We start from the raw sequence: 22,491 nt of genomic DNA, 5'->3' as shown, positions 1-22,491 counted from the left end.
TGCGTTTGGAAGAAGTAGCGGTCCGTGTATCCCATCTCGCAGAGGCTGGGATTCTCACCCTGACCATTTGGACTTCCTCCCCCGTTCCTGATGCCAGATGGTCCTGAGGTCCCGAGAATATGGCGCTGTCAGATAGGCACGACGCACGAGAAGGCCTTCCCTTGCGTGCTGATGACCAAGTAACTGCCAGACCTGTCGGTTCGAGCTCGCGTCTTCACGCTCTACAGCTTGGCTGGCACACGGTAACCTGACCGCTGTCAGGAAGAGCAACACGTGCTCCGATCCCCTATGTATCTTCTAGAAGTATTTTGGCAGGCGACGAGTAACAGCTTAATGGCCTCTGCGACGACGTCGTCTGTGCAACCTCTGCCGAGATCATGGGGGACAATTCCATGAGCGAGCCCCAATACAATCTTGGGAGATGCGCCCGCAGTGATTCCACACCCCAATGCGAGAGCTTCCTCTCCCCTCGTTCGTCTCCATCGATTGGTCGCCTCCAGTATCTCCGTGCATCCGGTGAGCAACCAGCCCTATTGACACCAGAACACCTGTCACCTCCCAACCTCCAACGTTCTAGGTGGCGAGCATACCACAACATCATGGCGCTCGATCTCGGAGGCTGGTAGCCCCTCGAACAGCCTGCCGATTATGTCGGACCGGAGTTCATCCTCGTCGAAGGTCCCGAGCGTCTTTAGCACATTGTCATGGAGGACTGGATGCGAACTTATATCTACCCAGTCTTCGTGGGGGTTGTGTATTGAAGCTGTGTCGACGTTCCAGTAGGTACTATAGGCGGCCTAAGAAGCCTCTATAAGGAGCTCTCGTATAACGTTTTTACCGTCGTACGATACCGACTACTTAATAAGAAGTCGATTAACTCCGAAATAGGTGCGGTACGAAATGCGTGTCGAAATGGGTGCCCCGAGATATTCCTATGGAGATGAAGGGCAAAGAGCCATCACGTGAAACACGTGATCTTCCGGTCGGGACTTTGTTTGTATGCGGGGGCGGTGACTGGGTGGCAAACCGCCGCGCAGGCCCCAAAGACCTGCCCAACGACCTGACGACCCTTCTGTCCCATCATCTACTCCCCGTTTCACCATCACTCACATCTCTGCCTGCTGAGCGAGGACATCATGGCGGCATCAGGAGGCCATCTCCTGGTTCCAAAGGCCATGAGGCTCATCAGATACGCTGTCGAGAAGACGGGTCGACTCATCCGTGACAAACTGCCACAAGCATCCAAGCCCATAGAAGCTGAAGCCCAACCTGCCTATGCCCGCGTCTCTCAACGTCAACCAGCCAGTCGAGTTGCTGGCATTCGTCAGAGCCAGAGCCGCTGGTACAGCACCAAACATGCCACCAATGCCACCATCAGACACTTCTCCTCTCGGTCCGGAGCCAACGCTTCTCGAGCGTCCTATCCCTCTTCTCGGACGGGCTCTGCAGTTGCACGATCGACCGGTCGTGCACCTTTTGCGTCTACTCTTCGGCCAAATCTCACCGGCGGCACTTTGTGTCGTTCCGCAGGTGGCTATGGTCTCGGTGGTGGTCGTGTAGGGGGAGCAAGATACTTCTCACATTCGCCAGCTGCTCCCGCACAGGTGGTCAACAATGTCTCGCAGGCCGTTCGAGCGTTTTGGCTGTCAGGCCAAAAAGCCCGATTTGATGGTACACACCCTCGCACAGGGGAGAAGCGCTTCCGTGCTATGTCTAGCCTCCAAGATGAAGCAAAGCATATGATGGACTCGTCTCCCGTCAATGCCCCAGGGTCGTTCCTCGACTTCAAGGTTTCCCCCACCATCACCGCTGTCGGGCCCCTGAGCGGCGTTCCTCGCTCTGCCTGCGCCGATTCCTGCGATTATGAGCTGCACCATGATACTCTAAACAATACCACTTTGATGTCCAATCTCTCAGTCGACTTCGCTCGTGCTCTCAAAGACTTGGCCGCCATAATGAACGACCTCAAACACCTAGCAGTTCTGGGGGATCTCCCAATATCCCTGGAAAACAAGTCGACTCTAAGAGTCCGCTTCCCAGGCTGTGATGCAGACACCCTAGAGAATCTGTGTCGTGAACTGAACATCAAGCGTGGAATTGTTGGTCAAGACGAGGATTTCGACGCTCATAACGGGACTGATCTTGCTCTGCTCTTCCCCTTTGCACCAAGCAAGACCGCCAGTGAAGTCTGCATCGATTTCCACTACGACAGCAGGGCCACGAAGCGGATCAAGCGAGACCGCATTGAATGGCACGAAATGCTTTCCCCACCGCCACAGCCGTCAGCAGGCTTTTCGCACGTTTCCGCCACCAGCCAATCAGCCGATGCGTTTGAGATGGTCGGTGAAGCCTTGGGGCAGAATCCTTGGATTTCGTCGCCGTCTGGATATTCCAGTATCCACGAGAGTGAGTCGGCAGGGGATGACGACGCCGCCCTGTATTTTTTCCAGCCACGCAATGTTCCTGTGCGGGCCAGTCAGAAAACCTCTGCTGCTGGGAATGGTTATGAAGGACTCGAGGGCATCTATAGATTCATTGAGGAATGTGACCAGGCACAATCTTAGCAGGGCCGGTGGGAGGTGGAGGTGGCGAGCGTAGCTGTCGCCGGCGAGTGCAGCTTGAGGATTTAACATCCCGCGAGGGTTGGGTTGGGTTGGGTTGGGTTTTCTTGGTGACGATCGGATGACTATCATTACGGCGCGGTACAGGATGTGCCGCCCGACACCTATCTTTCTTTTGACTGTTTTATTGCAGAAAGAGCCACATTAGCGAGCCTCAGATTGACCGAATCCCTTATCATGTCTACTTGACCCATGGTTCACTCGTGTCCTGCTTGATCGTTGAATTTGCATGAACAATGCCCCATAACCATTAACCCCGAACCGCCTTGTCACATCACTGGCGTCTTTGTATACACAGACACATAGTCTGCGGTGTTAACGCCTGCTCGTCCCTCATCTCGCCGAGCCATCACCATTGGGGCCGTCGCTTTGATGCCCGCCATCAGCGTAGCTTGTCCTATACCTCAACTGTTGGTTCTCCTTGATAACCTCGTCTTTCTCGCGTTCCAAAGCCTCGATGCGCTCTTGTAGATCTTCCAGCTCGTCGTTGGCACCAGTGGAGAACTCCTCGATGATCTTGAAGATGCGCCACAGCCGAAAGACCACGACCAGCGAGCCAGCTTCCTCGAGAGGTCCGCGCAGAAGAACGTCGATGATAAAGGCTGCCAGGATGACCAGGGCATCGAACATGTGGAACTTAAAGCGGAAGTATCTAGACACGCGCGCCAGTCAACATCCTGATCTTGAAAGGTAGCAGGCGGGGCGGGACTAGAGAAGAAACCAGACGCGGAGGTTGCTATAGCCTGGACGTTCGCCTCCGCATATAGCAAGATATCAACTACAAGTCCACAACTGCAGGCACAAAGTGCTGGAATTCAGATTTATTGAGCGTTCCCCAAGCGGCTGTGACTGCTGGGACATCGGGCAGGGGAATTGGTACAGTCCTAACATCCATCTGTATGCGGATGGATCTGCCGAATGATGAAGGGACAAAAAAGAAAGCGGAACGACATACTCAAGCCCGAAAGCAAAGACGCTCCCCAGCAATTCGGCCATGAAGAGGCAGGAGAAGGCAAGGCTGATAAATCCCAAGACGTCGTTGGCCTTCTGCCAGGCGCGGAGATCGAAGCCCTTGTCACCCGCATGCTCGCAGATATGCAGGGAGATGAGGAAGTCGGCGAAGATGCAGCTGATATCCGCCGAGACGAGCAGGATGACAAAATAGTGGCCGTATTTGCTACTTAGGAAGCGCTGCAGGTGGCGTCGCAGGCTCCACACCCAGGACTCCTCGCCGTGAATCTTGACAATGTGGCAGGCGATGAAGTCGCGCGACTGCCGCAGCCGGTTCAGGTACAGTCGGTCAGAGGGCAGTAGCGGCGTGGATTCGTTGGATGGCGTCTGGGTCTGCGTCTCGGTATCGACGTCCGCCATTCTGGGCCTGATAGAAGTAGGTAGGAATCCCTAGGGGTAGGAAGAGTAGTAGTATTGGCGACTGCGAGGACTGAGGGAGAAGACGCGACGCCTCAACGGTGACAATACACAGGAAGTCGAGCGAAAGTGAATGGGAGATCTTCAACCTGCCGAGGCCGGCAGACCGCAGACCAGAGAGTAGAAAGTCAATCAAGGTCAAGGCCGGCGCGGATAGAGTACATGCGCCGCAGTGTCTGTCCTCAGAACTGAACTCAATGCTCTGCCCAGGTAGTAGGTAGTGATGACGGCAAGGACGCCTTACTTTTACTCTGTACTCGTACCCTACCTAGGTACGGAGTACGTACTCTGTATGGAGAGATCTACGGAGGATGGCCCGGCCAATGCGGTTCGCGCCTGCCCGTACTGACGTCACCTCGATTATGCTGACACCAAGGACTCTACTCCGTACAGAGTAGGTTTATAGAGTACTAGTACCACTGCCCCAGTCACACAGGTACAGACAGACAGCTATGGAATACGGATACACTACCCCAGAGTCTCTTCAGCCTTGCTCTGTATAATTCAAAAGATGATGCTTGGGAGAAGACTGCTACATAACACGGGCCGGTCAACAGAATTTGGTAACAACTCGAGCGTGGGTACCAGACTATCGGCGGCCCGACGAAGACGAAGAAGAACACATATTGGCAATGGCTGGAACTTTGCGCGTATTTATTTCGGAACCCGGTCTGGGTCTAGTCTACGATTCATCTTCAGCCCTCTCAAGGTCTAACAAGGGCACATTTAACTCGGCCGTTCCCTTTTCGGCTCGTCTTTGGCGGAGCCGCCTCCTCAGGAATAGACAGCCTTTCCTGAATGTGAACGCTGCCAAAAAGATAATCGCCGCCAAGACAACGATGGTGAAGACGACGACTACCCACGGGTTGTGTCCATGGAGGCAGCACCCATACAGAGACAGGTAGAAGCCAACGAGAGCCTTCATCAGATTCCTCTCCGGGGGCTCATCTGGCACCAGTCCTTTCCGGACAAGATGCTTGAACTTCGGTCCTGTAGGCCCGTTATCATACTTCTTCAGCCCAAAGTAAGGGACGGTCTTCTGGCGAGGGTCGGAATCCTTGTATTTCTTGTCGCCCCACGCGCCCTCGAAATGGAACCAGTCGGTCGGATAGGTGCCCGGATCTGCTGGGGTGAGGACGTCTGTTGCAGGATCGTACTTGTAGAAGTAAGCCAATGGAATAGGATCCCAGCGGCGACCTTTGTCCGCAATGTCTACAAGGGCCTCGTCGTGTGTATGGTTCCTGTCCGGTTTAGTTTTCAGGAGGGAAGTCCTTGACGTAGGTGGTGCATGAGTGTGCTTACCCTTCAGTAGGATAGTTTGCATGCGAGCCTCTGGCGCTGAAAACGACCGGCTGCGAGAGATTCAGCATGGGCAAATCGAAACGTAGACAAACATATCGAATCACTTACTCTATCACCGTCTTTAGACACGCAACTTCCGTCATCCCATTTGCAGGCCTGGCCACTGCCGTGTTGACTAAAGTAGATGCCCGTTGGCTTGCCGTTCTTGAATCGGATCATGTTGTGCTCCCTTGACCAGGCCCAGGTTAGTTACGATAGAGGTAGAGGACACAGGATTCCAGGAAGGGTACTCTACCAGTCACCCACGTGGTCTCCGAAATGATCCCCGGGTCTACCATCTGGGAAGATCCTGTTCAAGGGAGGCAGCACTTGGGTGATGTCTGCGCCTTCATTGAAGGAGTAGAAGTAGAAGTAAAACGCATCAACTTCTTGTTCGGCCTTCTCAATCACCACCACGGCACAGGCAGTAGAGTTATGGAGGGCCCCTGCTGCGTCTGGTGTTTCGCCCAGAAACCAGTCTGGGTTGCTGGTGACATTCTCAATGGCGGTCAGGTAGACAGCTTTGCCGTACTGGTTGAGAGATGAAAGGGTGTCTAGATCCAATGCTGGCACGTCGGGGATAGGCTCGAAGTTGCGGAACGGGATGGTGTGCAAGACGTGAGTGAGAATATCACTCGGCATAAAAGGGTCATCTGAATGTAACCAGATGATCGGAGCTGGTGTGGAAGCATGATTGATCAGCCAGGTCCCTAGAAGATGTAACAACGGGGCCTAGGAGGGCCTCAATGCATGCCGCCCTGCTAGACAACGCGATCAGGAATGCCTTCAACTAGCCACCTACCATAGTCTGTCACGTATTCGGGGACGGTATAGCCGATGGCAAATGGTAGAAGCACCGACAGGAGCAGAAAGCTGCTGGCCCAACCTGCGCGTAAGCGTACACTCATCCTGTCACGTCCCAGTGATAGACCCTCCTAAGCACTCCTCGCAGGTCCTGCTAATAGCCCCTTTGCCAGCGCCGGTCTATTCGAGACATGGTTTACGCGTACCTCGCATCTCTCAGCAGCAGATCAGGAACCAGGAACCAGGGACCCCGGAAGATGGCGGGACCGAGGATTTAAATCTACGCAAGTGCACGGTTCGATCGACCGTATGCGCCTGACTCAGTACGGAGTACTCCGTCACGGTAGTACTGTTTAGCTACTGCGGAGTAGTATGGAATATGTGTATATCAACTCCTCCAAGGCTCTGGCCACCTCGGTGATCCCTAACAGACCTTCTTCCTGTCAGTTTGTACCCTGTCTCACTAGAACTACAGGGGTGAAGAGTGCCTTGTTCTCTACCTAGTATCATAGGGGTCTGGGGGACGCCCTGACTACTAGGATATAGAATAAATAGTGGAGACTTGTAGATGAGGCTGGGGAATGCTCCCCAATATTTGACAGTCTCATGGTCTCAGACTCCGCCTCTACAGGTGTCGAGAACGACTCAAGTGAATGTGGGTGCAGGTTGAATGCGCAACATGGCTCGTGTCGCAGTTGCAGGCGCTGCTGTGTATCTCCAACCCCAAGGTGGGTAGGTACCTAGGTAACTTGAATGGAGCAAATAAATATTAAGATTGGTGGTGAGGAGTACTCCAGATAGGGGAGTACTCCTCAGCTATATAGGCCTGACTAGACAAAGGATACAAAGGGCGTACTGCAAACGGGTAAAGTATGTGGTGGTGTCCGCAAACGAACAAGGTACCTAGGCAAGTCCATCGTGACTGCACTCCCGAGCAATGGAAAGCACGAGGTGGTGATTCTGTCCAGCTCAAGTAGAAAGTCACTCCAAAGCCGAGTATGCAAGCCACAGCTTTGGTACATCTCTTCTACTGCATCACATTCTCTTATCGTCCCGGACCGCATCGTTTGATCCATTCGTTCTACAGCACCAAACTCTCTTGTCGTCTCGGAGTGCGTCGTTTGTCATGGATTCTTGGGACACCTGGGACTTTCTGATTCTGGGGTTTGCCATATCTTTGTCGGTCTCGATCATCGTCCTTTACCTCTTTCGAAGCTCGATTCGGGAGCTCAGACACAATTGGCGTCCTCAAACTGCCGAAACTCCTCAAGTTCTTCAAACTCTCCCGAAATAGGCACTAGAACCACCTCCAACGGCATGCGCAAGCCTCTCTGGTTGTCTAGACCTTCTGTCGGCACGCTTTGCCATTCCGCAGGTAAGTATTGATCCGCTTCATATGCAATCTATACATACTGACTAGCAAAGCGGGCATAGAGCCACTCTACTCGTCGTTCAACTATCCTTAAAGCAGGGCCAGTTAGCCGCGCCTCTCGTTTCGCCCGCTAGGGCTTTCATTTGGGGACTGGTATTTCACTCCAAGGCGCGACGTGTTACGCCACATCATTATGGACAGCAATGCAAAGAAATGGATTGAAGAACAGTGTTTAGAGCCGTCTGAGGGCTGCAAAATGCTTACAAACTACACAGAAGAGCAAGACTACTGGCGGAGGCATTCAGGGTCTCCAATCCCTAGGAGACGGCAGAATTCCACCAGTGGCAGAGGAGCAGTGTACGTAGCGGACGCTTGTTACCACAACTAGGTACATTTCATGTTCTGCAGTGCTGCGTTGCTTTTTTTCGATTTGCCTCTTTGACTTCTCGCATGTTATGCAACAGAAGATTTTTCGTGCTGGCTCATGCATGTCAGTGTCTCTAAAGGGGTCCCACTTGGTGCCACAACTGGAACCTGGATAACAGTAGGGAATCGGGATCTGTTACAGAAAGAATATGGCCTTCTCAGACCTAGTATCGGTGCCATTATTTTAGGGAGTGTGCCACCGGACAAGTACTCGGTGGAGAGAGCAATGCCGTGTACGAAGTACAGTATGTCGAGCGTAATGATCCCGGACAAGCAAGAAACAGAGTTTCAATTCGTCTCGCTGGAGAAGCTTGAATGGGGTGTATATCATGTATGCTCTATTACTCTCTTCCTCTTCGTCTCGCTTCGCCCGCAGGCAATGTAATATATAGTCCTCCGTATACCTTATACAGTGGGTGGCTTAGAGCCAAGGCCCCAAGCCACATGCCCGCTCAGGGGCGTGAGAGAATATGAGTACCCTATTATACTCCGGGTCGGTTCAAATCCGACTTTGCCCCCATTACCACAAGTTAGCATTATTGTTGCACATTTGACACTTCTGTCTCGTCTCTTCATAACAGCGTAGGAGCCTCCACCGGGGCAATGTTGATTTGGCCGGCATACAACATGAAACAACGCATACCGATGGTAAGATGGGAAGTTGTATTAACTGTCTCCGGGTATTGAATGTCGCCGTACACCTTCCAGCCTCGTTCCGCCCGTCCGGATCCGTTCATGCGGCGCTGGGTAGGAGCAGGCGATGTTTTCATGCTCACACAGGCCGGGGGCATACAGGCTTTGGCGTCTTACTGTCAGGATGCAGAGAGCCCCCAGTTGCTTTGGTGAGCTCCATATGCCTGAAGACCATGCGGGCGGTCATGAAGTCAAAATAGGTGGGCGGGTACCATCATTCATGCAATAGGGTTTCATGTGTCCCGGAGACTTTTGTCTAGCCTTTGACTTTCTGTTAAACACATCTTGTCAACCACACATCAAGCAAGACTTTCATCCGTGTGCAGGTTTGGAGTGGCCGTTCTTCTCCTTGGCGGTCTTGATATTGGCAAACATCAAGGCGAGCAAGCCAACGCCAATCACCACCACACTCGCAACTGCGACTGCGACAAGCCCCCAATGTAAGATACCCAATCTCTGCTTCCTCATGAAGATCAGGATCACAGCTGCCATGACACATGCCTCGGCGAAGATGACACCCGCGACCACGCCAGCATCAACTTCGACAAATGCCTTTCTACGGCCCGTCGCCAGAAGTATGCCTGACATGACCAGGAGGACATAGGCAATGGCCAGCAACCCGCTGTAGAAAAAGAACAGTGTCCGTTCGAGGGCTCGTTGTCGAGGGCTAAGCAGCTGGTGGGGCCGGTAGACGCCGGAATTCTGTCTTTGGGAACGATCCCTTCGTCGTCGACCTTTGTGAGGCCGTTGCCGCTGCGGCATGATCACAGAGTCAGTATCGGAGCTCGAGGACTCGGGATCACCCTCACTACTTTGCCGGTCAGCGAGAAGTGGTGCACGTTCGCCGTCAGTCCTATATCCCATGCGCGTTGAGACAAGTGGTAGCCAGGAAATCATTTTTCCGGTGCCTCTGCTAAAACTATCGCACACAGCACCAAATGCCTTGGAAACGGTCTCGGCACCGGGAAATACAGGCCCATTTGGATCAATGTAGATGACATACTCATCGCCTGGATTCACATCTGAGTCTCCGTCATCGAATTCGTTCCAGTACTTGGTGGGAGGTTCACGTTCCGGGACTTGGATCCGTGCGTGCTTCTTTCGTCGACCCTTGATCGTTTCAGGCTTTGGCTGTGCGGTAGCGGAAGGTCCACGATTGCGACCACCGTCGTCCGACGTCACAGAAGACGGGCCACCAGCCAAACCTGAGAAGATACTATCCGGAGGGCCATCGCTGGACGACGGACCCGAGGACGAACCAACAACGTCCGATGCACTTAGCCTGGTCCGTGCCAATATTCCCGGTCGCGATATGCGAGGAACGATTGGTACTTTCCTGATGTCTTTTTCGAGAAGAGGACGCCATGACGGTTGGGGAAGTTCTTTTTGGACGGTATAAATCGCCATGTCTTCGAGGGTAAAGTCGAAAACTCGCTCCACCAAATGCGACTCATCGAACGCCCGAACAACGGCTGGTGTCCGCGCGAACTCCCAGCGTATGTGTAGAACGGCATAGGGAAAGGCATAACCAATGTGGGACTGAGGCTGCGGTTCACCCAGTTGGGAAATATCGACAGGAGCAACTGTCACGGCGGTATCTAGCATTGCCCAATTTGCAACCTCGGCCGTGTTGGTCATCCCAACGTAGCGGGAGCGATGCAGGGAGACTTCGGCGAGTGGTTTAATGTCCCTATGCTCAATCAGATAGTTTCGAACAGTGCAGGCCTCGTTTGAAATCCCGGAAGCCGCCGAGTCACGCTGTAGTGCTCTGGCCAGCTCTTTACGACTGAAAATGACAGTTGTCCCATCAGAAGAAGTAGGCGAAAGACCAGCGAGGGTGACGACGGCTTCAGGGTCGCGGCTCCAACTTGCACTCAAGGCGATCCGCGCCGGCTTTGAGTGGCTGGCATCTTTGATGAATCTTTGCGCATTGTCGTATAGGGCCATATGGCTGAGAGCCGAGTTGGCATTAGACAAGGAAGCAACCTTTCTCCGCACGTCCTCAGAAGCGGTGGAAGTTCTTCTTGAATGGGGGCGTGACCCAGCAGGATCGCGCATGTGCCTGAGCAGTAGCATACGGGCTTCGTCCAGATTATCAGGATGGATCCAATAGAACGCGCTGCCAGCGGCCTCACCATAGGGCTCTGTTAGAACGGCTGCATCAAAAGCAAGAGGATCACAGAGAAGAGCACCCTCGATTTGAGCAATGGCCGACTTCTTTGCCCTTGTGGAAGTTTGTTCCTGCTGCAGTCTATTGGGGAGATTTTCTCGAGACCGACCAGTCAGCATGGGGCCGGCAAGCTCCTGGGTTAGGATGGTCTTGACCTCTGACAATTGTCGTAGATAGTCCGAAAAGTCTGTTCGCAGTTTGCCGGAAGAGAAGACCTCAACTTCCAATCGGGTTTGTAGCGAGGTCGAGCCAGTCCATTTGCGATATTTCTTCAAGATCTTCCGGAAAGCGGTTCGCTGGACGGCAGCGAAGCGGGCAAGGTTTTGTATCTCATCGCCGATTTCTTCAATGTCCTTCACGAGCTGCCGATATCTGCGTGCTTGTAGTATAGGTTTGTCCAGTGCATTGCCTTGCACGGCGCGTCGTGCTATGCCAACCTGCTTTTCAACGTGGGCAAGACGTCGCTCGATTTCGCCCTGCTTGCTTCGCAGGAAGAGGGTGACATTGTCGTATTCTGCGGACAGCAGCTTGAACAGTTGATTCTCCAACTCTTCCCACCGCGACTTTCCTTGGGCTGGGATATCGCGGGGAACGGCGACCCCGGCAGAGGTCCTCTCTTTGATGAGATTTTTGATTTCATTATAATTGACGTTGTAGGCAGCCCATTTTGGTACGGACCTCTGGAAGAGGGTCTCGCCAAACTTCATTTGCGGGGTTGCGAGCTATCTCCGGTGCAGTTCTGGACGTCACAGGATATTCCGGCGCGGAGGAAGAGGATATTCTGGGTCGGCGTAGAGGGAGGACTGACCGGAGGAAGCCGGCGGCTGCTTATATTAGTGACCATGCAACAGTGGCGAGGATGAGAAGAGGTAGATAATCAGGTGTTTGGAAGAAGGCGATGATGCACATGGGAAAAGGCCGTTATGATCACGAAAGAAGCTACATACATACCAGAGGCAGCGCCAATGCAGCTGTTGCTCTAGCCTGAGCCTGGGGCGGAGGCAGGGGCGGAGGCACCTATCCGTCCTGTAATCTGCTCATTCGGGTCAAGAAGCAACGCTAGACCAGGGACCATGGAGGGGTGTAGGGGGGGGTTCGCACCTGGATCGCCACAGCCCAGACAACTACCGACAGTTCACTACTCATTACTTGCATATTCGAAGTCTATAGGTGTGTATACGGAGTACAGAGTACAGAGTACAGAGTTCAGTACGGCTATTAGTCTCGTGCTGCAGAAACTCCTGCCTCGACGTGAAATCGGCAAGGATAAGGACCACGATCCCTCGCTTGTACGCAGTATCCGTATTCATTCTTGAAACCTGCCTACTTGGCAGACAGATAGCAGCGTTGCACAGCCCCCATGAAACCTGTATTCTGCCAACAGCGCATCCACTGCACTGGAAACTAGAACAGTTTTTTCCTTGATGGATTCATTTTGCCTGGTTTTTTTTTCTACTCGTGGGTGGATCACCACTGCAAAATGATGGAAACTGCAAGCATCGGCTGAGGGTGCCTCAAGCTTGCACGTGAAAGTTACTGCACTTTTTTTTGTTACTCCACCTGGACAGCGTCGACTGGGATTTCAGCTTGTAGTAGGCACCCCGGAAGCGCCTGGGGCCCTGGGTGGGCTGGCAAGCTACATATGTACGGATACCATTCCCTACCTACCAAGTACCCAGGTGTCTGGTGGGTGTCTGGTTGTCAGCTTGCAGGCTTAAGAGGCCTAAGGCTAGGGGGCTCCTTAGGCTTGAGCTGACCCCGGCCCAAGCCGCCTTTGCTATTATTGGCTGCAGACCAACGACCAACGACCAACGACCAACGTCAGCGAAGGAAAAAAAATATTCTCCGCAGGCCTAGCCTTCCGGGTGCAATTCGACACCATCACCAGATTGCGACGTACCAGAAGAGACTGCCAGTCTCGTGCACCAAGCAGAGAACGTCTCAGCAATCATGGCTGTCGTTGTCAATGCCATCTCTGGTATCGAACCCCTGCTTGCGGAGCTCGCGACGTCTTCGCATATCTTCCTGCAGCCGCCATCCTCCCTCCATCTCGACACGTTAGCCTCTGTCAAGAATATCCTTGATCCCTTGGCCTCAAATGTTGCAGACGCGCAAAGATCAAGGCGGGATGAAAACAGGAAGAAAAGGAAACGGAGTGATGTTGAGCGTGAAGAGGATGTTCTACAACTCCGTCAGGTATACACAAGTGGGCTGGGAGTGAAACAGGTGTGGGAACAGGCGAGAAGAGTCCTCGACGCTGCATGCTCCGAGATCGAGAGGGATCTCGGAGCTCAGCACAGTGGAGCGCAGACAAACGTGGAAGATACAAGTGGCCTGAACGGCCAACTGACGGTGGACAACGAGGATGACTCTCTCGACGACGAACATGACGAAGAGGATCTTTCAGACAACGAGCTCTTTGACGAGGGTGACCTCCAAGGTGAATACGACGGCTTTGAAGATGAGATCGAAGACATTGCAGAGGAAGACATTGGAGGGGAAGATTCCGAGGCCCTGGATTCTGCTTCGGGCTCTGAAACACAGGATCCAGCAACCTACGTTCAAGACCCCAACAATCTGAACGATGGCTTCTTTTCCATTGATGACTTCAACCGACAGACACAATTCCTTGAGCAGTTGGACGCCTTGGGAGAGGATGATAACCCGAGCGATGAAGATGAAATTGATTGGGATGCCGACCCTTCATCGATACCCTATCGCAAATCTAATAATGACCACGACGAGATGTCCGACCCAGATGGTGCGTCTGACGAAGAGGACGGTCCCACATTCGGTAATGCCGATCTGAACGCCGACGACAGTGACGAAGATATGTCTGACGACGAGGCCAACAATGTTGGGAATGCTCTCCCCGGGTTGGAAAACACCAATGAAATTCGATACGCCGACTTTTTCGCACCTCCACCCAAAAAGCTGTCTAAGACCAAACGCATGCGAGCTCTGCCCAAGACACAGCCTCCGCCTCAACGCCGACCGGAGGACGATAAGGACATTGAGGAGGCCATGCAACGAGCAATTTCTGATGCGCGGCGCGACCTGCTTGAATCCGATGAAGAACTTTCCGATCTCGAATCCGGGTCCGATGTAGACGTTACGAGGCCATCAATGAAGAACATGTCGACACATGAAAAACAACGTGCTGCTATTGCAGCTGAAATCCGTCGCCTCGAAGCTGCAAACGTAGCGAAACGTGATTGGACCTTGTCAGGAGAGGCACGAGCCGCGGACCGGCCGCTCAACTCGCTGATTGAAGAAGATCTTGAGTTTGAACGACTTGGCAAGCCTGTGCCGGTGATTACAACCGAGGTTTCCGAAGAAATCGAACAACTTATTAAACGACGCATCCTTGCTAGAGAGTTTGACGAAGTTGTCCGCCGGCGGCCGGATGCCATTGGCACCGCGAACGAAACCCGCCGTGGACGTATTGAAGTGGACGACACGAAGCCACAATCCGGCCTTGCAGAGGTCTATGAACAGGAACATCTGCGCTCCACAGATCCCGGATACGTCGACAAACGATCAGCCGCCACCAAGAAACAACACGAAGAAATCTCGAGGCTCTGGAAAGAGGTCTCGAGTCAACTGGACTTGTTGAGCAATCTGCATTTCAAGCCGAAGCGCGTCGAGGCCGAGATCAAGACTGTCCAAGACAAGCCCACTATCAGCATGGAAGACGCCCGGCCCGTCGGCCTAGGTGCCAATGCCGAGGAGAGCATGCTCGCTCCTCAGGAGGTGTATCGCCCGGGCGAGGAGAGGGCTGACCGTGATCTGGTGGTGCGCAAGAGTGGAGTGAGCGTCAATAAAGACGAGATGACCAGGGAAGAGAAGCTACGGCGCCGGAGGAGGGAGAAGGAGCGGATGAAGAAAGCCCAAGACCAAAGCAAGACTCTGGCCACAGGCTCGACTGCGTCGGGGCCGGGCCCCTCTCGCAAAAAGAAGTCGGACCAGGAGAAAGCTGATATCCTCACCGAGCTGCGCAAGGGCAATGTCAAGGTCATCGACAAGAAAGGAGAGCTACAGGACCTCGGAGGCAAGAAGAGTAAGAGGGCCGATCGTGCCGCTGCCGTGGAATCCAGTGCCGGCGCATTGAAGCTATAGCACAGGCGCCGGTTGAACCTGAAGGAATGACCGCTGTCGTCGCCATAGCCACAGCCATAGCCATAGCCCGAGCCTGAGCCCGAGCCTCACAGCTGACTGGCGAGCCGGCCTGCTCGTACTTTGGGTACTACAGTCAAAGGAGAGCTTGGGTAGAATCCGAGTTTGATTCGAGTCTCAGGTGCTTTCCACACACGTAGTGTAAGTGTACATAAGCACATGTACCCATCGAGCGACGCAACAGCGCGCCAATTAATCCTCAACTTAACACCATGGGAGCTGGAATTAGCTCTTTATCTCGCGAGATATGCACTCAAGTCGGCTCCGCTCCATCCTACGTACGCAGCGAGAGGCGGAGGGCTTGTCGACTTCTTTAACGAAGGAGCTGAGGATTTGTTGTCCAAAAGTAGGCTTCGTGACAGTACAAGAACAGCCAGGGCGGAGGTGTCATCGTGTGTAAGCGCCCAATACAATATCCGTACATGTAATTGGATTGATCGTCAATCTATATATATAGAAATATATATCATACATAGTGTCCCAGTCTGCTGGTGTCCAACAGAACATTCCGGCAATATGACGCAGTTATGTCCTGTAGACCTGATATTAGACCCGTGACCTGACTGTAGCGCTGCTGGTCATAATGGCAGGCTATCGACGTACAGTGCAAATCGGTTTGGATCATGCCCTCCCTGCTCAGATGATGCCGGTATACATGGATGGGCTATCCAGGAATGTAGATGTCGAATACAGAAGAGACCTTCATAGACGTAAATCAAGTAGACTGCGGAGGCGCCTGGACGTTGCCCTCATGTTCAGTGGCAGGATATCCTGTGGAGAGTCCGACCAGTGCGCCCACTTAAGGGCGCAGCGTGTGCAATATGCTGTCGTCGTAGTAGGAATGGTACCAAACGCTGTCGGAACATCCCTTTATATTGGGAGGCCTCCTGCGGCACCCACAATCTTCAGACTAGACTTCCCCTGTCGTGTCTCTTCAATCTGAGTATACGCCAACCAATATCGATTGGGATGCCATTCGACGGCGGGGATGCCGCTTGTTCCCGTCGCAATGGTATGGACAACATCGCCCGTCTCGGCGTGATATATGTCGATCCCGGAACTCAACCCGTCGCCACCGCCTGAGCCCGTTTCCTCACTGGCACCGATCACGTAGCGCCCGTCCCAGGACCAACTAAGCCCTCTGATGGCACCTGAACTGGGGTTTGACATCGTCCGTCGGCACACCCAGTCCCTCGTGTCCCAGAGGGAAATCATGGCATCAGAGCCACCCACGGCAACATACTTTCCGTTCGGACAATAGGCGATGGCGGTGCAAGAGGAGGTGTGGGCGGAAATATTATGCAGAGGCTGAAAAGAGGGGAAATCGAGGATCTTAACGGATCCGTCGCCTTGGGTTATGAGCAGGTCAGTAGGAGGGTATGCGTTGGAGAAAGTGGTCTGGTTCGTCTGGAGCGTCTGCTTGTGTCGCGAAAGGATGACCGGGGAGGAGGGTATGGCAGTCGAGATGGGGATGAGGACGTCGCCCTGGGCCAGCGGTCAGCTGCGGTGCCAAATCCGGATAGGAGGTCCCTCAACCCAACACACCTTTGTCCCTGCGAGTAAAGTGCTCCCATCGGTACTCCAACTCAAGGTAAAGGGTTCACCGCCAACCTCGAGCTTCGTCACACACGTCTTGCTCCGGGTATCCCAGAATCGTACCGTGCCGTCCGAAGAGCAGCTCGCCAATTCGAACTCGCGAGCAGGATTGAATAAGACCTTTTCCACGGCATGTCCGTGCCCTCTCAGCTCTGTCTGGCTCCGCGGGCTGGTCCTTTCAGGATTCCATACACGGACTGTTTTGTCGTTGGCACCGGTTGCGATCAGACCTCCGGACGCGTTCCATGAGATTGTGCGGTGGCTGCGCGCGTCAAATAGGAGATCAGCCCGGAATGTTGGAGGAGTGTGGGTTGAATTCGTTCGACAGAGAGATCGAATGAATTCAAGTAGTGATTACGTACATGGTCGGCGTGACGGTTCGAGTGGAGGGGTCGGTGTACTGCTGAGTCTTGAGGAGACTGAATTGCGCCCCAAACTTGTCGCGGCCGAGATGCTTGCGCTGGCTGATGGGAGCCATCTCGGAGACGATCCCCGACAGCCTTATGTTGCTATACTCGGTGGTGTATCAATTCGGCGTAGGCCATTGTCCACGCCGAGGGTGAAAGTGTGGTGGTTAACTGCCCTCGTCTTTTTGGTCAAGGAAAGTAGAAGACACCACCAAAACCAAAACTGCGTTCGAGCCCTATCTGCTCCCCGCTTTGGTATATCACGTGATCGACTAGTAACGGTGAGGCGTATCAGGCCGCGATACAGAGTACTCTGCTTCCAATTCCAGGAAACTCATTGACACTTCACTTCGCCTTTGGCATTCCTACAAAACTTGCGACAGCGTCGCACATTGCTCGTCTTTGCACATCGTGAGGGCAGTTGGTACATGTGCCTACAATGATGGAAGACTTTCAGTCGGAAACTGACAGTGACTACACGAGTTACTGGCGGGACTGGGTACGTTTGCGCTCCCCGCTGGTTCTAGTTCACTCATAATTCCCCATTTGCGATGTATATGTGTTGGAAGGACAAGGAAATTGCAATTGCGGCTCTAAATGTCCCATGGAAAAGGGCTGGAAGATTCCTCAACCTTCTGTTTCCAAGGCTTCATTCAGGACGGAGAAATATCTCGCCATCCTACAAAATTGGTTTGACATAGCTGTCACGCCCATGTACTAACCAATGTGTTGGATATCAGTTTATTTCCTCGCGCGGTAATGAATACTTCTGTGAGATCGATGAGGAATACATCACGGACCGGTTCAACTTGACAGGACTCAACACCGAGGTGCACTACTACCAACATGCACTGGACCTGATCACAGACGTTTTCGACTTGGACTGCGACGACGACATGCGCGAGACGATCGAGAAATCTGCCCGTCACTTGTACGGCCTGGTGCACGCGCGGTACATTGTGACTACTCGCGGCCTCGCCAAGATGGTGGACAAGTTCAAGAGGTCCGACTTTGGCCGGTGCCCGCGTGTTCTCTGCGACAGCCATCCGCTGCTCCCGTTCGGACCGAGCGACAATCCGGGCCAGAAGAGCGTCAAGCTGTTCTGCGCCAAGTGCGAGGACATTTACAACCCAAAGTCGAGTCGGCATGCAGCCATTGACGGCGCGTACTTTGGCAGCTCGTTCCACAATATCTTGTTCCAGGTATACCCGGCCCTCGTACCGGTCAAGTCGCGGCGCCGCTACGAGCCCAAGGTCTTTGGCTTCAGAGTCCACGCAGCAGCAGCCCTGGCTAGGTGGCAGGACAGCGAGAGACGGGACATGCGCGCGAGGTTGAAGGAGGCCGGCGTTATAAGCGACAGCGCGCAGCTGTTTATCGAGGATGCGGACAGCAGCGATGGCGAAAGGGCCGAAGACGACGAGAACGAGATCGGAGACCACGGTGATCGGCGAATGCAAATATCCGCCGAGCAAGACGGAGGGGTGGAACTGCAGCGGACTGTGGCTCCAACTCAGCCTTTGAAATGACTTGGGCCTGGCGGGACGGGACGGGAAACAGGGATTATGCGACGGACGATTAATGAAGAAACAGAGCCCCAGGTGTGGTCGCGAGGGAGTGCTGGGTCTAGCCTTTGACCAGGATCTAGGCCATGGAGTTGTGGATGCTGGCTTGGAGGAGCTTCAAAGGGCCGTCATCTTTGTATTGCGGCTGTCACAGGCGAGAGCAGAGACGTGCAAAGGACCAGCCAAATGCCGGATGTTTCAATGAAATGAGATTCCTGTACATTATGTCATAAGCCGAAGCCCTTCTGCTTCGCAATCATGAATGCTCCTTTCTTCTGTGCTCTGTTTTTAGACTTCTAATCTCGCCTTCTCCTCTTGCCCTTCCTGCCGGTATCTTCCTGGCCCTCCACGTCTTCTTCGTCTTTACCCTTCTTAAGGTCGTCGGGTGCCAGACCCCATGCTTCGGCGTCGATCCAATCCTCCCCATCCGACAGTTCGCCTACATGGCCTTCCGTCCTGCACCATTCCCAGAGCTTCTCGCGCATCCTCTTAGCTTTGGTCAGTTTGCCCAGAACGGCTTCGTATGCGCGCACACTCTCTTCTTGCTTTTGAATGAACAACATCAACAGTCGGCGAGTCTCCATAAACTCTTCCACGGGCAGTCCAAGGCGCGATAGAATAGGAGGAACCCGCTGATTGGTCGCTAGTGTGGGAGGAAGCAAGAATAAAGGGTCGGCTCGAAGCAGGGAGGAGTCAATGGAAGAGGCAGTCGAGTCGGGTGACGACGGAGGAGTTGCTGCGGTGGATGTATTGTGCTCAGCAGCAAGCGCTCGCGTGATTCTCCGGGTTGGTTGTGTATATCCTTCATCGTCAGCATCGCCTTGTTCGTCTGCGTGGAGGTCCATCGTCTCAGACGTTTCATCTTTGGATCCCTTGGCATGCTCAAGTCGTGGCTCTTCCACAATGTCGCTTTGCGAAGAGGTATGATTTCCAGTGACATGAGCTCCATTTGTGGACGGTGGAGTCTCTGTTGTCGCGTCCGCCTGCTCCTGAGCAGATATTCCCAGCTCTCTGTTGTTTCCACTTGCCTCCTGGGATTGAATTCCTTCCAGCCCTGGCTGATTTGAAATGTGCGCGTCCAGAGTTTTGGTACCACTGGGCTCATCTTCAACAGCATGGCCGTGCCCGTTTATGCCATTTTGGGAGGTTTCGTGTTGGACTCCTCGTTTTCGCTTCTTGTTTGCATGCTGCTCCAGGGGCAACTTCGGTTTGGGTTCAAACATGTCCCAATCTTCGGGTCCCTCTACACTCTCAAGAGGCATCCAGGACTCATCGCCCATGAAACGTCTGTTCAGATTTTTGGCTCGCCAAAGATTGGCTCTCTCCTCTCGGAGTGTTTCTTCAGTCGATTTCACCAGATTGGGGAGGGCGCTGTCAAGAAATGGGAGAGACAAGGTAGGGTGTGTCGCGAGTTCGGCAGGGTGTTTCAGAGGACATAACAACTCTACATAAGTCTAGTCAGCAACCAGTCAACAGGCTGATGAGAAATCACCCTCATACCTTCGATTCGAACGCCGCTGTAAGGGTTCTCGTCCTCGGCATCTGCGTCTGCCTCTGTATCGCTTTCGCTGTCATCCAATTCGTCCCCGTACTCGTTGTACCGCCGTGGATTCCGCTCGAGGATATAGCGGGTATAGCCCGCATGTTCAATCTTCTGTAGATTTTGTGAGCTTCTCGTCCTCACCCCGCTTCGCATCCATGCACCCACCTGCTTATACCCGTCGGGGCCATGTGGGTATGGTAGAGCACCTGCGTGAACGTAGCTTGCGCCGCGTTTCAATTTATTGCCTCTATTGGTCGCGGAGGAAATGGGCTGGTCCGAAGGAGCTGGTGGTGGCCGGCAAGTCAGTCCAAACGTCGTGTAGTGTGGCCGGAAGAGGATGGTGGGCAATACCTTCTTTCTCTCGGCGAAGGGTGCGCTTCAGGGCCGCAATCGTCTCCGCGATTTCTACATGTTGCGGCGGCATAATGGCGCTGGACGGGGTCAAGGAAAGGCTTCGCGGAGTGAAGTGTCGAGAGGTGTGTTCAGCGAGCAGGGAGCAGGTTGCGGTGGGAGGGAAAAACGGGGTTAAAGAACTGCGTTGTGTGCCGATACAAAGATCCAAGTACAGCTGGTGATTCTGCTTGCTTGAGACAGCATAATACAATAGTCTGAAGGTGGAAGCAGTGAGTTGGAACAATATGATCGGTGGTCAAAGTCCTGGGTGGAAGACCTGCAAGGCGCGCAAACGATGGTCGAGTCATGCAACCGGCAAAATGGCGGCTGGAGGCTGGATTGGCCTGACTCGAGCACCACCAACCTACGCAATACCAAGCAATTTCGCTTTTCGGCGAGGCTTCACCTCAGCCTCGTCATAACACTAGGAAAGGCGAGCGCGGCAGTTGACGGATGAGAATGAGACGTATTCAATTTCAATTCATTGCAAGTTACGAGCCTGTGTTGAAACAGCGCTAATGTTTGTCTTTGTGTACACACGCGCTTCCCCCCTGACGCCTCCGCTATGCACGTCGAAATGCTTTCTGCCATCGCCGCAGGTGGTGAATTCCGCTTTTGGACGACCAATGCCCCCCGGTGCCTAGCCACAACAGAAAATCGTGCTCCCTTGAACCAGGCAGACAACCTTGCTATCTTCTGTCGGCTTTTGGCCATTTTACGCCTTCTTGCGATCCTTTGGCCGTGTCATGGAACGAGTAACAGGCCTCGATTCTTTCTTCGCATAAATCTCGGCAGTGAATGGGCTGGAAAACGGTTAGCGAGCCTCTCTACCAATGACACCAGCTCGTTGTGCGAGGCTTACTCTTCAAATCGTAGTGCGATGAGGTACATGACGAAAACCTCCAGAGTGAGCAACACACCAGCGGTTCGACCTGTGTACAAGGCAGTACCCAGGAAGGACAGGGTGCTGCCCCAGTACATAGGCGCTCCGGTGACGTTGAAGGGAAAACCTTCTACCTTGGTGTCCATTAAGATCCCGAAGTAATCGCCGAGATAGGTGCCCGTTACCCCCAACGCCCACATACTTGACAGGACCAGGGTGTTGCCGATAAGGAATAGGATCACGCCGAGTGCTGGCTGGTGCAAGGGCTGGTAGAGCGGCTGGTCGTCAAGCGCGGATTTGTACAGAGAGTCGCGTAGGATACCGAGTGAGAAGATAGTCACTGCCAATGCATAACAACCATAATACGGAGAGCGGAAGATCTTGGTCAAGAAGTGGGTAGAGTACTCTAGTCTTGCGTTAAGCGAGCCCTCATTACAAGTTGAGGGTTTCGTACCTAGCCGAGCCACGATGCTGCCATGGTCAGTGTTGTCAGCCTTCTGCATCCGGGAATCGACTTACTTCCAGAAGATAGGGTTGAAGGCTATGGCTGCTGCTGCGACTGTGTCTGGTCAGATTCCTGCCACAGCACCACGGCGCCACGGGTGTCCAGGAGGCAAAGTACCATAAAGTGATTCCGTCGAGGTATCCAGGAACCCGACTTTCTCCTTTCCAGTCACGCTGGCAATGAGGGTTTGAAGCTTTTCCATGGTCGTGTCAAATTGGTCACGCAAGCTTGCCGTTCAGACTGTCAATGGTTCAATCCTAATTGACGACGCGCCTGTCTGAGCTTTGCAAAACTTCGATTGAAATTCAAGTCGGAGCTTGACCGGCGCGCCGGCACTGGCACTCTTGGCAATGACGTGCATCGAGAAGTCGAGGCGTATCTGACGGAGACTCACTCAACACCACTATACGTAGGTAGTACATGCACTCTTAACACCCGCCATACTGTTGTTGCAGCACATATCTCATGGTGACAGATGTGCTCATTCCCCTGCCACTTGCAGACGACGTCGAGACCCGAGTTTAATGTTCAATATACAACCACAAGACCTAGACCTAGGCCTAGACCTAGA

At 53.5% G+C, this 22,491-nt stretch overlaps 10 protein-coding genes across 10 annotated transcripts; 3 read left to right on the top strand and 7 right to left on the bottom strand.

The window, feature by feature from the left end:
- Positions 1-434: 434 nt before the first annotated feature.
- A1O3_09654 (uncharacterized protein) lies at positions 435-749 on the bottom strand (the record flags this gene model as incomplete). Its single annotated transcript, XM_007739748.1, has 1 exon — positions 435-749. A coding segment is annotated over one exon (198 nt), but the record flags the coding sequence as incomplete, so codon positions are not given.
- A 387-nt stretch (positions 750-1,136) lies between these two features.
- On the top strand, positions 1,137-2,564 carry A1O3_09653 (uncharacterized protein; the record flags this gene model as incomplete). The annotated part of the gene is made up of 1 exon (XM_007739747.1): positions 1,137-2,564. The coding sequence occupies one exon, from the start codon at positions 1,137-1,139 to the stop codon at positions 2,562-2,564; it is 1,428 nt and encodes a 475-aa protein (XP_007737937.1).
- A 390-nt stretch (positions 2,565-2,954) lies between these two features.
- Positions 2,955-3,992, bottom strand: A1O3_09652 (uncharacterized protein; the record flags this gene model as incomplete). Its single annotated transcript, XM_007739746.1, has 2 exons — positions 2,955-3,273; positions 3,577-3,992. 2 exons carry the CDS (start codon positions 3,990-3,992, stop codon positions 2,955-2,957), a joined length of 735 nt encoding a protein of 244 aa, XP_007737936.1.
- Positions 3,993-4,731: 739 nt separating this feature from the next.
- A1O3_09651 (uncharacterized protein) lies at positions 4,732-6,032 on the bottom strand (the record flags this gene model as incomplete). The annotated part of the gene is made up of 4 exons (XM_007739745.1): positions 4,732-5,290; positions 5,352-5,401; positions 5,460-5,580; positions 5,647-6,032. The coding sequence occupies 4 exons, from the start codon at positions 6,030-6,032 to the stop codon at positions 4,732-4,734; spliced, it is 1,116 nt and encodes a 371-aa protein (XP_007737935.1).
- A 2,965-nt stretch (positions 6,033-8,997) lies between these two features.
- A1O3_09650 (uncharacterized protein) lies at positions 8,998-11,562 on the bottom strand (the record flags this gene model as incomplete). Its single annotated transcript, XM_007739744.1, has 1 exon — positions 8,998-11,562. The coding sequence occupies one exon, from the start codon at positions 11,560-11,562 to the stop codon at positions 8,998-9,000; it is 2,565 nt and encodes an 854-aa protein (XP_007737934.1).
- Positions 11,563-12,805: 1,243 nt separating this feature from the next.
- On the top strand, positions 12,806-14,974 carry A1O3_09649 (uncharacterized protein; the record flags this gene model as incomplete). The annotated part of the gene is made up of 1 exon (XM_007739743.1): positions 12,806-14,974. The coding sequence occupies one exon, from the start codon at positions 12,806-12,808 to the stop codon at positions 14,972-14,974; it is 2,169 nt and encodes a 722-aa protein (XP_007737933.1).
- Positions 14,975-15,901: 927 nt separating this feature from the next.
- Positions 15,902-17,105, bottom strand: A1O3_09648 (uncharacterized protein; the record flags this gene model as incomplete). Its single annotated transcript, XM_007739742.1, has 3 exons — positions 15,902-16,516; positions 16,577-16,889; positions 16,990-17,105. The coding sequence occupies 3 exons, from the start codon at positions 17,103-17,105 to the stop codon at positions 15,902-15,904; spliced, it is 1,044 nt and encodes a 347-aa protein (XP_007737932.1).
- A 371-nt stretch (positions 17,106-17,476) lies between these two features.
- Positions 17,477-18,560, top strand: A1O3_09647 (casein kinase II subunit beta-2; the record flags this gene model as incomplete). The annotated part of the gene is made up of 2 exons (XM_007739741.1): positions 17,477-17,533; positions 17,775-18,560. 2 exons carry the CDS (start codon positions 17,477-17,479, stop codon positions 18,558-18,560), a joined length of 843 nt encoding a protein of 280 aa, XP_007737931.1.
- A 332-nt stretch (positions 18,561-18,892) lies between these two features.
- A1O3_09646 (uncharacterized protein) lies at positions 18,893-20,563 on the bottom strand (the record flags this gene model as incomplete). Its single annotated transcript, XM_007739740.1, has 4 exons — positions 18,893-20,040; positions 20,097-20,250; positions 20,305-20,423; positions 20,491-20,563. 4 exons carry the CDS (start codon positions 20,561-20,563, stop codon positions 18,893-18,895), a joined length of 1,494 nt encoding a protein of 497 aa, XP_007737930.1.
- An 827-nt stretch (positions 20,564-21,390) lies between these two features.
- Positions 21,391-22,122, bottom strand: A1O3_09645 (methylene-fatty-acyl-phospholipid synthase; the record flags this gene model as incomplete). Its single annotated transcript, XM_007739739.1, has 3 exons — positions 21,391-21,826; positions 21,935-21,974; positions 22,038-22,122. 3 exons carry the CDS (start codon positions 22,120-22,122, stop codon positions 21,391-21,393), a joined length of 561 nt encoding a protein of 186 aa, XP_007737929.1.
- Positions 22,123-22,491: the final 369 nt, after the last annotated feature.

The sequence above is a fragment of the Capronia epimyces genome (assembly GCF_000585565.1).
Source record: "Capronia epimyces CBS 606.96 chromosome Unknown aczIQ-supercont1.10, whole genome shotgun sequence".
NCBI lineage: Eukaryota > Fungi > Ascomycota > Eurotiomycetes > Chaetothyriales > Herpotrichiellaceae > Capronia > Capronia epimyces.
Note: the sequence above shows the minus strand (reverse complement) of the source record. Positions and strands in the feature narration are given on the sequence as shown.